Source organism: Lactuca serriola, chromosome 5, assembly GCF_051521515.1.
Source record: "Lactuca serriola cultivar US96UC23 chromosome 5, Lser_US96UC23_V15, whole genome shotgun sequence".
NCBI lineage: Eukaryota > Viridiplantae > Streptophyta > Magnoliopsida > Asterales > Asteraceae > Lactuca > Lactuca serriola.
Genome location: NC_136412.1, coordinates 261462925 through 261476620, shown reverse-complemented (window position 1 = coordinate 261476620; position 13696 = coordinate 261462925). Strand labels below are relative to the sequence as shown.

Sequence of the window (13696 nt, the reverse complement as noted above, 5' to 3'; positions counted from 1 at the left end):
TTTACCCTTTCTTTTTAGGGGTTTTATTATAGGGAAAATGACACAAACGCCCTACAAACTTTTTAGGGTCTACTTATTGAGTCCCTAAAGTTTTTTTCGGGCTTTATGGGTCCTTAAACTAAGATATGACTTGCTCTTTTAGTCCCTGTCAACCTGTAATAGCCGGTTCAGTGACCTTTTAGACAAAAAAAAACTCAAATTGTGCCCCTATAAAGCCAAAAAAATAAGTTCGGGGATCAATACGAATTGAGTGTGAATTGGCTTCAGAAGAAAATGGGAGGTTTTTTTTTTGTACGAGTTGATCCCTGAACTTAATTTTTTGGCTTTATAGGGGCACAATGTGAGTTTTTTTGTCTAAAATGTCACTAAACCGGCTATTACAGGTTGACAGGGATTAAAAGAGCAGGTCATATCCTAGTTTAGGGACCCATAAAGTCGGACAAAAACTTTAGGGACTCAACGGGTAAACCCCAGAAAGTTTATAGGGCATTTGTGTCATTTTCCCTTTATTATATTTTTCCGGGTGTTCAAGAACATAGAAGAAGAAGAAGAAGAAGAAGAAGCAGATCTAAACAACTTCTTTTTTGGGTTTTGATGAGACTGTGTTAAAGATAAAGATCTGAGCAACAGAAAAGTGTTGAAAAAATGTTGGGAATGGTCAATGGTAGTAGAACACCAGCTACACAACCACAAGATTTTTCGGCCGTCAATGGCGATCAAGATCTTGGTACCCGGTTCGGACTTGGAAGAATTGTTGGGTCGGATTATGGAGGGATTGAGTTTACAACAGAAGAAGTTGAAGCAATATTAAATATGAAGATCAGAACTAAAGATAAATTCAATCTCAAGGTTCTTTCTTGTTTTCGTTCTTATTGTATGAAGTGTGTGTTTTTTCTCATTAGTATCAATTTGGGCTGTAAATGAACCGAACGAACACAAACATGGGTTTTTTTTATGTTCTTTCGTTTAAGTTAGCCGAACAAATAAATGAACATGAATGGATAAATAAACGAGTTTTCTTGTCCATGTTTGTTCGTAAAAAAAATTACATTTTTCATGTTCGTTCGTTTATGTTCATGGACATGTTAAACGAACATTAATGAACAAAGATAAACAAACACAATTGAACATATATAAACATAAATGAACATATAATATAGTAATGTCATCAAACACAATTAATCATATATGAATATAAAAGGAACTTATATGAACGGACATAAACGAATGTAAACGAACAACATAAACGAATGTTCATGAACATAATTGAACGAACGAGAACATTGTTCATGTTCGTTCATTTAACTAAATGAACAAGAATTTGTGTTCATGTTCGTTCGTTTATTAAATAAAGAATCATAAATGAACTTCTCATCGAACCGTCCACAAAAATTTCGTTAAACGTTCAATTCGTTTACAGCCTTAGTATCAATATTATTTTTGAGCAACCCTAGTATCAATATTATTTTTGTGGATTTTCAGGAAAGGGGCACGATAATGATGGAGTATATAAGGAAGCTTGGGATGTGTGTAAGATGATTTTAAGAATTTGAAGGGGGGGCTTTCAAAAGAGCACGAAAACCCTAAATAGACGTTCGAATCAGCAGAAAAGAAATCCAACGATATGGTTATTAGATTTAACCTTAATCTTTCTGTTTTTCATATTTAATTTTACCTAATTTGATTAATCTTTTATCTAACTGGTTTCCAGATATGCTAATGAACGTGAAGGAAGAACTAAATTCCATAATCATGGAATTACAGACAAATTACACCATTTTACAAGGCAAATTCATGAAAGAGCAAACCGACAAATTTATTTGATCCAAATCTACAGCATAAAATCATTTCAGGTATGATTTTTTTGGGGGCTACGATTTTAAAGGGGGAACTACCCATCCCATGTTCTTCGGTTTCTTGTCGGGTAAAACACAGAGCATCATAAACGCATTTATTTTTTTGGAGATTTGGTCAAAACCCCGACTTTTTTGGATTGGCGGTCCTTTGAACTACTTTGTTTTTGGTTTTAGTCCCTCGTAAAATTAAAAAGAAAAAAAATACCCTTTTGATATATTTTCTATGTTTTTTATATTTAATATAAAGTTTTATTAATAAAAATTATGGGACCCACCTCTTTCTCTCTCTCTCTCTCGTTAAAGGAAAGAAAGCACCGGTGATTGTAACACCGGTCTAGGCTGCTCACCAGCACGACTGCCACCATAGACCACCACAACCCCACCAGAAACCACCGTCGTTTGTCTTGGTCGAGCCCCACCACAATTCACTTACTGTTTCTGTCGAGCAAGCTGCCAAGCACCACCCTACACCACCGTGTTCTTCCCCTTCTTGCTACTGATCAGAGCAAACTGCCACCAGCATCTTAATCCACCTAATTTTTCGAACACCTCCTCCACCTCCCCATGTCGTGACCCACCGCCTGCAAATACCTTTCCCAAACACCTTCGAGCCATATCCTTACTCCTCCCTGCCCTCTCTCTCATCGAGCTCACCTAAAAAGAAAGGAAACGAAGGCAGTGAGGCTGCCACCATAGCTCTGTCACCACCCATCGTTGGCAAAATCTACTTTACCACCCACCACCGTTGTGACTGTTGGCAAAACCCACTTCACCACTCACCAAACGTCTCCATCCTGTCGTAACCCACCACCACCAAACGCCATCGTTGCTGTTGCTTCATCTTGGTCCCTCGTCGAGCATCCGCCAATAAAAATGAAGCAGCAAGGCCACCCACAGCCACCAACCACAGCCACCCATCATCGTCATTGCCCTTTCCACCGTAGTTGCAGTCCGCCACCGTCGCTGCAGTCCACCACCGACGACCCACCATTCCTCCGAGTTTCAAGTTGGGGTTAAGAATGTTATTCAAAGAGGTGGAAAGATGGATGGTGGCAGCGGTGTTTCTTGGTGGCCGGAAAACTGCTCCACCTCCGGTGGGGTGTTCTTGATTGTAAATGAAGAAGGTGGGGGGGGGGGGAGAAGTTGGTCTGGTGAATGAGAGAGAGAGAGAGAGAGAGAGAAAGAGAGGGAAACTATTTTTATTTAATATATAAAAATACTTTTACAAAAAGAAAATGGAAAATAAATCTAATAAGAGCAATTTAGTCATTTCAATTTTACGAGGGATCAAATCTACATACAAACATGGCCAAGAGGACCACAAATCCAAAAAAGTCGGGATTTGCATCAAAACCCCCAAAAAATACATACAATAGGGACCATTTTTGTAATTTTATCTTCTAGATAAAAAAAACAAACCCCAAAATATTTCAGGGGTGTCGAGTAAAAAACAATCCCTATGTTTGGTCCTAAGTATAGAAGTGATCCCATAATTACTGTAACTTAGAGCTTCAGTTGGTTCTTTGCATCCAGGAGAGAGAGAGAGAGAGAGAGAGAGAGAGAGAGAGAGAGAGAGAGAGAGAGAGAGAGAGAGAGAGAGAGAGAGAGAGAGAGAGAGGCTTTCATATTAAATAAATATATTTATTTTAAATAAGGGAAAACTTCATAAATAATTCTTGTGATAGTGAAATGACGAAAATATCCTTTAGTTAATATTAGAAAACTAACAGAATGAGGCTTAAGGAACAAACATCAAAAGTTTTCAAATCATATGGACCATCCGCAAGGTTTTTAAAACTTATGAACTAAACTTCAAAATTCGGGATACCATAACGACCATTTATGAAGTTTTTTCTTTTATTTAATAGTTTTGGATCTTTATGAAAAGCAAATATAAGAAGTTATGAATTTACAAGAGGTCAAAAACACACACTTAAACGAATACATAGTCTACATATTCATTGATTATGAAATTACAAGAGGTCAAAAAAAACACAATTAAACGAATACATAGGTGCTGTTTGTTTTTTTGAAACAATAATTTATAAAGTCTGCCGACCACCTCTGCAACCCTCTGCAGTAGAAGAGGTGGACCAAACGGCTGTTGACTGTAATAAGAAGCGTGTTTGTTTTTTTAACATCTGCATGTTGTTGTAGATATTAAAAAATTAAAGTAAACTGATTTTATAATCCGCAAAAAGTTTTTAATACCGAACATTTAATAATGTATGACATTTCGGCAAAAATTTATGATATTTTAGCAAAAAAATAATGATATATTAACAAAAAATAAATATATTTTAGCATAAAATAATCACATTCAATCGACAAATTATTATTATTCGATATAACAAAAAAAGAAAAAAAAATTCAACAAGAATAAACAAAAAAAAACGAAAAAAAAATGTGAAATAGGATTTCAACAATATATAATCAATATTTTAGTAAGAAAAGAAGAAGAAAAAGAAGAAGAAGAAGAAGAGGTTGGAAGAGGTAGGAAGAGGCAAAACAAGTGTTGTGCCAAGAAGAACACGCGCAACAGTTTTTTAATCTGAAAACTTTTGAAAAACAAACAGCTGCGAGATAAAAAATATTGTGCGTGTGTTACGCCCCACAACAATAAGAGGTCTAAAGAGATTTTTTCCATAAAACAAATAGCATCATAGTCTACATATTCATTGATTCATTGATCTTTTGTGACACATTCAAGAATACTTTTAAGGCGTTTGTTACATGTGAATGGTTTCTCCAACGGTACTAGGTGCCCTGCATCCTTTATCCGGTCCAAAGTTGCTTTTTCACCCAAGCGTCTGATACATATTAAAACATAGTCACTATATAAGATTTATAACAACTTCAATTCCTAGCTAGAATTTATTTTTAACCAACTTTAAACATATAACACGCTAAGTGATCATACATAATTGAATTTGATTAAACTATTCTGTCTTTTTAATGAAGAAAGATACAGGACTTACATTTTCATCGTGTTAGCAAGGTCGAGATCAAAAATCTTGTCGTCATTACCGTAACTTAGAGCTTCAGTTGGTTCTGTGCATCCAGGAGAGATAGAGAGAGAGAGAGAGAGAGAGAGAGAGAGAGAGAGAGGCTTTCATATTAAATAATATATTTATTTTAAATAAGGGAAAACTTGATAAATATTCCTTGTGACAGTGAAATGACGAAAATATCATTTAGTTAACATTAGAAAGCTAACAGAATGAGGCTTAAGGACCAAACATCAAAAGTTTTCAAACCATATGGACCATCCGCAAGTTTTTTAAAACTTATGAACTAAACTTCAAAATTCGGGATACGATAAGGACCATTTTATGAAGTTTTTTCTTTTATTTAATAGTTTTGGATCTTTATGAAAAGCAAATATAAGAAGTTATGAAATTACAAGAGGTCAAAAACACACACTTAAACGAATACATAGTCTACATATTCATTGATTATGAAATTACAAGAGGTCAAAAAAACACACTTAAACGAATACATAGATGCTGTTTGTTTTTTTGAAACAATAATTCATAAAGTCTGCGGACAACCTCTGCAGTAGAAGAGGTGGACCAAACAGCTGTTGACTGTAATAAGAAGCGTGTTTGTTTTTTTAACATCTGCATGTTGTTGTAGATATTAAAAAATTAAAGTAAATTGATTTTATAATCCGCAAAAAGTTTTATAATACCGAAAATTTAATAATGTATGACCTTTCGGCAAAAATTTATGATATTTTAGCAAAAAATAATGATATATTAACAAAAAGTAAATATATTTTAGCATAAAATAATGATATTCAATCGACAAATTATTATTATTCAATACAACAAAAAAAAAAAGAAAAAAAATTTCAACAAGAATAAACAAAAAAAAATGTGAAATAGGATTTCAACAATATATAATCAATATTTTAGTAAGAAAAGAAGAAGAAGAAGAGGTTGGAAAAGATAAGAAGAGGCAAAACAAGTGTTGTGCCAAAAAGAACACGCGCAACAGTTTTTTAATCCGAAAACTTTTGAAAAACAAACAGCTGCGAGATAAAAAATGTTGTGCGTGTGCTGCGTCCCACAACAATAAGAGGTCTAAAGAGATTTTTTCCATAAAACAAATAGCATCATAGTCTACATATTCATTGATTCATTGATCTTTTGTGACACATTCAAGAATACTTTTAAGGCATTTGTTATATGTGAATGGTTTCTCCAACGGTACTAGGTGCCCTGCATCCTTTATCCAGTCCAAAGTTGCTTTTTCACCCAAGCGTCTGATACATATTAAAACATATTCACTATATAAGATTTATAACAACTTCAATTCCTAGCTAGAATTTATTTTTAACCAACTTTTAAACATATAACACGCTAAAACATAGTCACTATATAAGATTTATAACAACTTCAATTCCTAGCTAGAATTTATTTTTAACCAACTTTAAACATATAACACGCTAAGTGATCAAACATAATTGAATTTGATTAAACTATTTTGTCTTTTTAACGAAGAAAGATACAGGACTTACATTTTCATCGTGTTAGCAAGGTCGAGATCAAAAATCTTGTCGTCATCACCCCACAACATATGTATCGCCTGCAAAAAGATTAATTCAAACGCAAATTGTATAACCGAAGGTGTTTAATGCCCAATAATTTCATATTATATTAACTCGCTAAAAGTTTTAATTACCTGCGAGTAGTCGGGATCCGATGTTACATCAGTGTCGGGAACAACCAAGCAATCTAAGAGTTCGTTTCTTTCTTTTCGATTGCTAAACATTGTCTACAAATGTCAAAAAGATAACATCGATCATTACATAATTTGTAATGTGATAGAGAGATTGGAGTACATGTAGTTAAGTTATGAGATACCTCAAGAATGTTCCGATAAAAGAAATCGGGAAGCCATGGGAGTTTATGAAACCCAACAGAAAACATCCTCTTCAACCCCTCTACGGTTGAGGGCATCAAAAGGTCCGACCAACTTGACAAACCAAGTCTCTTATACGAGTCAAGGCTAATGGATTCGGTTAACTCTGTAACAGTGGCAGACATAACCATAGACTTGACCAGATTTGGGTACAACTGAGCTATCTTGAATCCAACCATCCCTCCATAACTTAACCCAACTAGTGTGACGTTCTCCACTCTTAGTTTCTTCAACCCTTTAGCCACAAACTCAGCTTGAAAACTTGCAGACCTCTCGTTTCTATCGGTGATTGAGCCACCAAAGAACAAGAAGTCAGGCACATAGACTGAGTATTCACGTGTCAATGCCAAAACTTGTAAGAACCATGTGAAAATACCATCCATGGCGAAAGAGTGGAGGAGTAATACGGCCGGTTTGGTGGGTGGTACGTAGACGATTTTCCCATCATATTTGGTTACGATTTCTTTTGGAACCCATATATTCATTAAGGTCCCTGGCTCTATTTCTATGGTCTGTGGTGTTAATCCAGCAAGCTTTACGATTCCATGAATCAAAGGTGTTAGAACGATAAACACATTTCCCATAATTTGTTTACTTCTTGGAATCTATGAGAGGCAAATGTGAAATGTGAGATTGTGACATTTATGATTTACAATTTGTAACTTACGCTTTGCTCTTAATTACAATTGAATTTGGTAAGGAAAGGAATTAAATCGCCACCCACATAATAAACACCTGCCTACCCCACCCCGTTCCCCGTGACAAGTACGTGATTAATTTTTAAATTTGTTTATCCAAATCTTTTTTTTTTTTTGAAAAGGCAGAATTATATTAAAAAAAAAAACAGCGCAAAGCTGTAAGTAATACAACAAAAACTTCAAAACAAACACAAAAACATAAAGAAAAGTAAATAACCCAAAGACCCTATCCGCACTGAATTCCACCTCCTGGAAACTGAACAATTTGACTTGAAATCAGAGAATCTGAATTAAATTTAACATCAACATCAATTCTGTCAACCATGATAAACTGCTTATCAACTCATGGATTAAGTACAGTGATTGCCTTAGAAAATAATGAAACACGATCTACCATATTAATTTACTTGCTGTGTAACCGTTGTACTATACGGATTTTAAAAAAAAATAAAATAAATAAATAAATATAAAAATTTAAGAAGTTTGAATTTATAATGAAAAAAAATAATGAATTATTTAAATTTAATGTTTAATTTGTTATTTTTAACTTTTTTATTTCTCTTTTAAATTTAAATAAATAAACAAATAAAATAATAGAATTAAATTTAGAAATTTAGAAATTAAAAAGAAAGTAGCATTAATGGAATTAATATGCATTTAATATACATTTATTACATTTGAATATTATGTGGAATTTAATAAAATGAGAAAAACCATAAAATGACAAGTAGAAAAAAATATAGAATTTGTTTTAAAAAAAAGAACACATGTCAAATGCAATGAGAGCATGACATTTTGCAAACAAATCTTTATTTATTATATTAGACTTGTATAAAATATAATACAAATTCGTTAATCGTTATGCTAGACGTCCGTGGGTTTGGACACATGTTATTTCTGGTATTTTTTTAATAAATGTTTCTCTTTTTGTCATTTTCTCACTTTTTTTGTTATGGGTGTTGCCTAAATTGACACTTGTTAGACACCATATGAATACTTTTATTAAAAATCAATCAATAATAAACTAATTATTATTTATTTTTCCGGAAAAGAATGAAAATCTAACCAATAAAAATATCTTAAAATTCAAATAGGGTGTCTATATAAAAAATAAGGTGTCTTTTTAGCCAATCTCTTTGTCAATTAACACATGACATTTACACCTCAATTAATAATTACTTTAATTGAAAATAGTCAAACAATTTAAATCATTAACTAATACAAAGTTTTTTCAAAATAGTTCCATGTCAGAGTATCCCATAAATCAAAATCATAAAAAGTGAGGAGTTGTACGATCACGCGTTTGCCTTCCCGCGATCATCTAATGTACCTGAAAACAAAATTGAAACTGTAAGCCCGAAGCCTAGTGAGTTCCGCCAAAATACTGATACACACAACAATATACATATAATCACAAACAACATACTATGGGTCCAATCAACCATCGGGCTGGTATACCCCAGACCCTCAACCATCGGGTTGAAATGCCAATATACTATGGGTCCAATCATCCTCAGGATGGAATACCTCAGGCCCACAACCATCAGTTTGGAATGCCTACATACTACAAGTCCAATCATCCTCAAGATGGAATCCTCACGACCCACAAGCATCGGGTTGGAATGCCTAAATCTGTTGGCTATCGCACAAAGCAGATAAGCCTCAATCACCAATCAAACATGTGTACACATACCAGATAATCACATAACTGTCTATAGACAGAAAAACCGATCTAACAGATCATAACAGAATATAACATCCTATCTACAAGGATACTGATCATACAATACTCAAGCATATAACATATCAGGATAACAATCCAAAAAGGGCAAGCCTTGGTACCTTAGACCCTTGAGTATAGTGAGGAAAACTCACCTCATAAATGTAACATCCGGATTCCCAGGTACCCTATGTTAAGTATTTATATTGATTTTATGAGAGGGACTTGGCGAGTTGGCGCTCAGACTCGCCGAGTGGGATCGCGCATCTTTTAGTCTGAATTAATGAGGGACTCAACGAGTCCATGAGTGGACTCAGCTAGTCCACGCTGTTTAATGAAACCCTAATTCTCGGGGCCTGAGCCCTATTTAAGCACTCTTATAGCTACCATTTGCGGCTACCAGACCCTTGAGAGAAACCCTAAGAGTGCTTGAGCGTTTGTGAGAGAGAAGAAGCCATTATTTGACCTTTGTGGGTTGGTTTTGCAAGAAGAAGTTGATTCCAGCTTAGAGGAGGCCAAGGAGGTTGCATATTTGCATATTTCAAGCTTAGGGCATCATCTTTGAGATAGCATTTCGATCCTTTCTCTGTTTTGTTAAAGAATCCATGGATCTAGGGTTTTCTATACCCTTTATTGGGTTGATTTGTTGGGAATATGGTCCCTTACCATGTTTAGATATCAGATCTGGATCCATAGTGGTCCAGAGAACTCTTTCCATCTTGCTTTATGAGGAGTCATGGAAGAAATGGACTTAGGTTGTTGTATTTGGGGCTAAATCATCAAGTAGTGTCATTTGGACGTTGCATGAGTATCAAGTTCGAACCTTTGCATGATTATTGAGCTTGGGAAAGTTAGATCTATGGATTAGAGGAACAGATCTAACCTCAGAAGGTCATTTGAGTGTGAGCATGGAATGAACTCGCCAAGTCCATGATTGGACTCGACGAGTCGAGTCGGGGTTGCCCTGCGTTTTGTGTCAGGTGTAACTCGTCAAGTGGAAGAATGACCCGACAAGCCAAGAGAGTCTGTAAGGATTCAGAGGACCCGTATGGACTCGCCAAGTCACCCATGTGCACTCGACGAGTCGGGTCAAAGTTTGACCATTGACTTCCGTTGACTTTCGTTGACTTTAGGAATCTGGTCAAGACTGATTCAGGAGAGTTCAGGGAAGGGTAGAATGGCCTTCTACCCAGTCTGTAGAGATGAGATCATGAGAGTGTATTGATCAGGAATGTTATTTGAATAATAGGAGGAGGCTGAGTCGGGACGTTGAGCACGAGAGTTAATCCGACTTCATTAAGGTGAGTCTTCTCAATAAACTGTATCTGGAAGGGTACCTATGTGTGACTAAAAGGTCTTGTATGCTATGATGTATGTGCTATATGTGGTTATGTGATATGTATGTGCTATGTATGTTATGTATGATATAGACCGAAAGGTCAAGATGATATATATATATATGTGCTATGTATGTTACGTTGGTAAGGACTGGAAGGTCAAGAGGTTACGAACCGAAAGGTCGATATGAGTAGGACCGGAAAGGTCTGCCGGGATTTGGAACGGAAGTCCCCTGGGACACATGGATCGGAAGATCCTACAGAGTTAGGGCCTGGAAAGGCGTATGTGGGGTATGTGGTATTTTGGGGAACTCACTAAGCATTTATGCTTACAGTTGTTGTGTGATGTGTTTCAGGTACTAGCGATGATCGCGGGAAGCCGCCGACATGATTCGTACACACTCATGGAGTTTATGATATTGAGATCTTCGGACATGCTTTGTTATGTTACAGTGGACACATTATGTTTTTATGATTTTTGTGTGAATGAAAGTATGTTTTAAAATGAAAAATTGTTTGAAAAATTCACGTCGTTACAAGTTGGTATCAGAGCCTTGGTTTGAAGGATTCGGGCGTATCTTTGGATAAACCTGAACTCAAACTGAGGAAATGAGAAAGTTTTTCATAAAATAAACAATTTTTCTAAGAAAGTAAAAGATTTTGAGAAAAACAGAAGAAAGTAGTGTGTACGATCAGTCAGCGCCCGAACAATGATTTCCCAAAATATCCTTACATTATGTGCTATGAGATATGATATGATATGCATGATAGAGTTGGCTAGGTATTTATATTAGGACTAGAGTGGCCTGATTTTGTGATGCCTTAGCCTAGGAAGGATTTTGCTGCTATGTGATGGTTGAGAGCGAGTATGTAGCAGTGAGGAGCTGATGAGAGGTCTACCGAAGGGTAACCTATGCCAGTGAGATGTAGAGCACTTGTGATCTGGAATCCAAGGAGGAGGACTTAGGGTGAATACTAATGTGGTGTGGGCGATAGTATAGGGCCCGTATTACAGAAGACACCGGAGCAGTGCGCACTCTAAGTAAGAATCCTTTGGGTACTAAGGAACAAGTGGGGTTGAGTATCGAGTGCGAGTATGCCTGAGTGAGTCTCTGATTTTGTATGTCGTGTTACAGAGACATCATGGTTGGGACACACCATAGGCATGAGTCGAGCGGCGTGAGTGACGAGGAGCTTCGTCAGATGATCCACGATGAGGTGGCCGCGGCGATCAGGGCCGAGATTCCGAAGATGTTTGGGTCTATCAAGACCACACTGATTGAGACTTTCGATGAGCGGTACACCACGGTGACTGAGGCTGCTGCTGCTGCAGCTACTATAGTTGTGGCTGCTGCCACACCGTAGGGAGGTGACTCGTTGTTGCTTCGAGAGTTTAGCAACACGAAGCCACCAGAGTTTGATGGGACGCAGGATCTGATCGCTGCGATGAGATGGATTTCTGATATCGAGGGATGCTTCTATATGTCTTCATGTTCAGAGCATCTGAGGGTACGATTCGCGCTGAACCAGCTCCGCTTTAAAGCGAAGGATTGGTGGAAGTTCGTGACGGCGAGCTTCACTCTTGCAGAAATTTCAGCAGTGACCTGGGAGAGGTTCACCACCATGTTCAGAGATGAGTATGTTCCCCCAGTGGAGAGGGAACGGTTGATTCAGGAGTTCTTGAACCTCAAGCAGGGTACTGATTCGGTTACCGTGGTTACCAGGAAGTTTCACGAGAAGGCGATGTTCTGCCCTAAGCAGGTGTCTTCTGAGCAGGCACGTATGAGCCAGTATTTGGGCTTTCTGAGGAGAGACATTTGGGAGTTCATGTCGAACTCGACGTACCGGACATTTGCTGAGCTCCAGGAAAATGCCAGGAAGAGGGAGATTGAGTTGGAGACTCAGAGGATGGATCGGCGGCCGACACAGTCTCAGCCGGCAGCCAAGCAGACCAAGTCCGCTGATACGAGATCTGGAGGCCAGAAGGGCCACACTTGTGGGAAGTGCGGCAAGGGACATGATGAGGTATGTCGATCGGGTGCTTGCTACAAATGTGGCAAGGAGGGGCATATCGCCAAGGATTGCCCCAAGGGATTTATGGTTTGCTTTCATTGCAACCAGACTGGCCATCGGAAGGTCGAGTGCCCGCAGTTACATCAGGGATCAGCACAGGGATCTGCACCTGCTGCTAGGGTTACCGAGGTTCGGCCAGTGAAGGCCGAGACACCAAAAGCTCGCAGGAGAGCTTTCTAGTTGACAGCGGAGGAGGTCCGCGCACCGGCCGATGTTGTGGCTGGTATGTATTCATTATTTATGTTGAGTTGAGATATTGTGCTTATATGATGATATGTGTAGGTACTTTTCTTGTGAGTTCTGTACCTGCCTTAGTGTTATTTTACTCGAGTGCGAGTCGATCGTTTATGTTGATAGCTTTTAGTCGGCACATCAGCAGCAGACGAGAGGCATTGAGTCGACCTCTGCGAGTTTCCATAGCTGACGAGCGAGCAGTGTTTGCCACGGAGGTGATACGAGGATGTGTACTCGAGATCTTTGGTGTTGAGTTCCCGATAGATCTGGTCCCGATAGCAATGGGGGATGTGTGTGTCATAGTGGGCATGGATTGATTGAGCCGATTTGGGGATGTGATAGACTACGAGCGGCAGTTGGTGACAATACGAGACCCTAGTGGGGGAGTACTTACGGTGTACGGCGAGGGTACCCGATGTGGGTCGGCATTCTGTTCGACTGCTAGAGCGAGACAGAGTTTACAGCAGGGCTGCAGTGGGTTTGTAGCCTATGTGATAGACACACGAGAGGCTGCTGGGAGGCCCAGTTCGATTGATGACGGTGCGATAGTGCGTGAGTTCATGGATGTTTTTCCCGAGGAGTTGTCGGGTGTTCCTCCCAAGAGGCAGGTAGAGTTCCGCATTGATTTGGTACCGTGGGCAGCACCTATCGCCAAGGCGCCTTATCGTCTTGCGCCGCCAGAGATGCAGGAGTTATCCTCGCAGCTTCAGGAGCTGCTGGGGAAGGGGGTTATTAGACCAAGTAGTTCCCCTTGGGGAGCGCCGATCCCTTTTCTTAAGAAAAAGGATGGTTCACACCGGATGTGTATTGATTACCGGGAGTTGAACAAGCTAATGGTCAAGAACCATTATC

At 38.1% G+C, this 13696-nt stretch overlaps 1 protein-coding gene across 1 annotated transcript; it reads right to left on the bottom strand.

Moving 5' to 3' along the window:
* Window positions 1-5933: 5933 nt before the first annotated feature.
* On the bottom strand, window positions 5934-7397 carry LOC145054158 (uncharacterized). The gene is made up of 4 exons (XM_079002300.1): window positions 6725-7397; window positions 6543-6635; window positions 6379-6446; window positions 5934-6123 (listed from the first exon to the last, which is right to left on the bottom strand). Exons 1-4 carry the CDS (start codon window positions 7364-7366, stop codon window positions 5997-5999), a joined length of 930 nt encoding a protein of 309 aa, XP_078858426.1. The 5' UTR covers window positions 7367-7397; the 3' UTR covers window positions 5934-5996.
* Between the last annotated feature and the right edge of the window lie 6299 nt (window positions 7398-13696).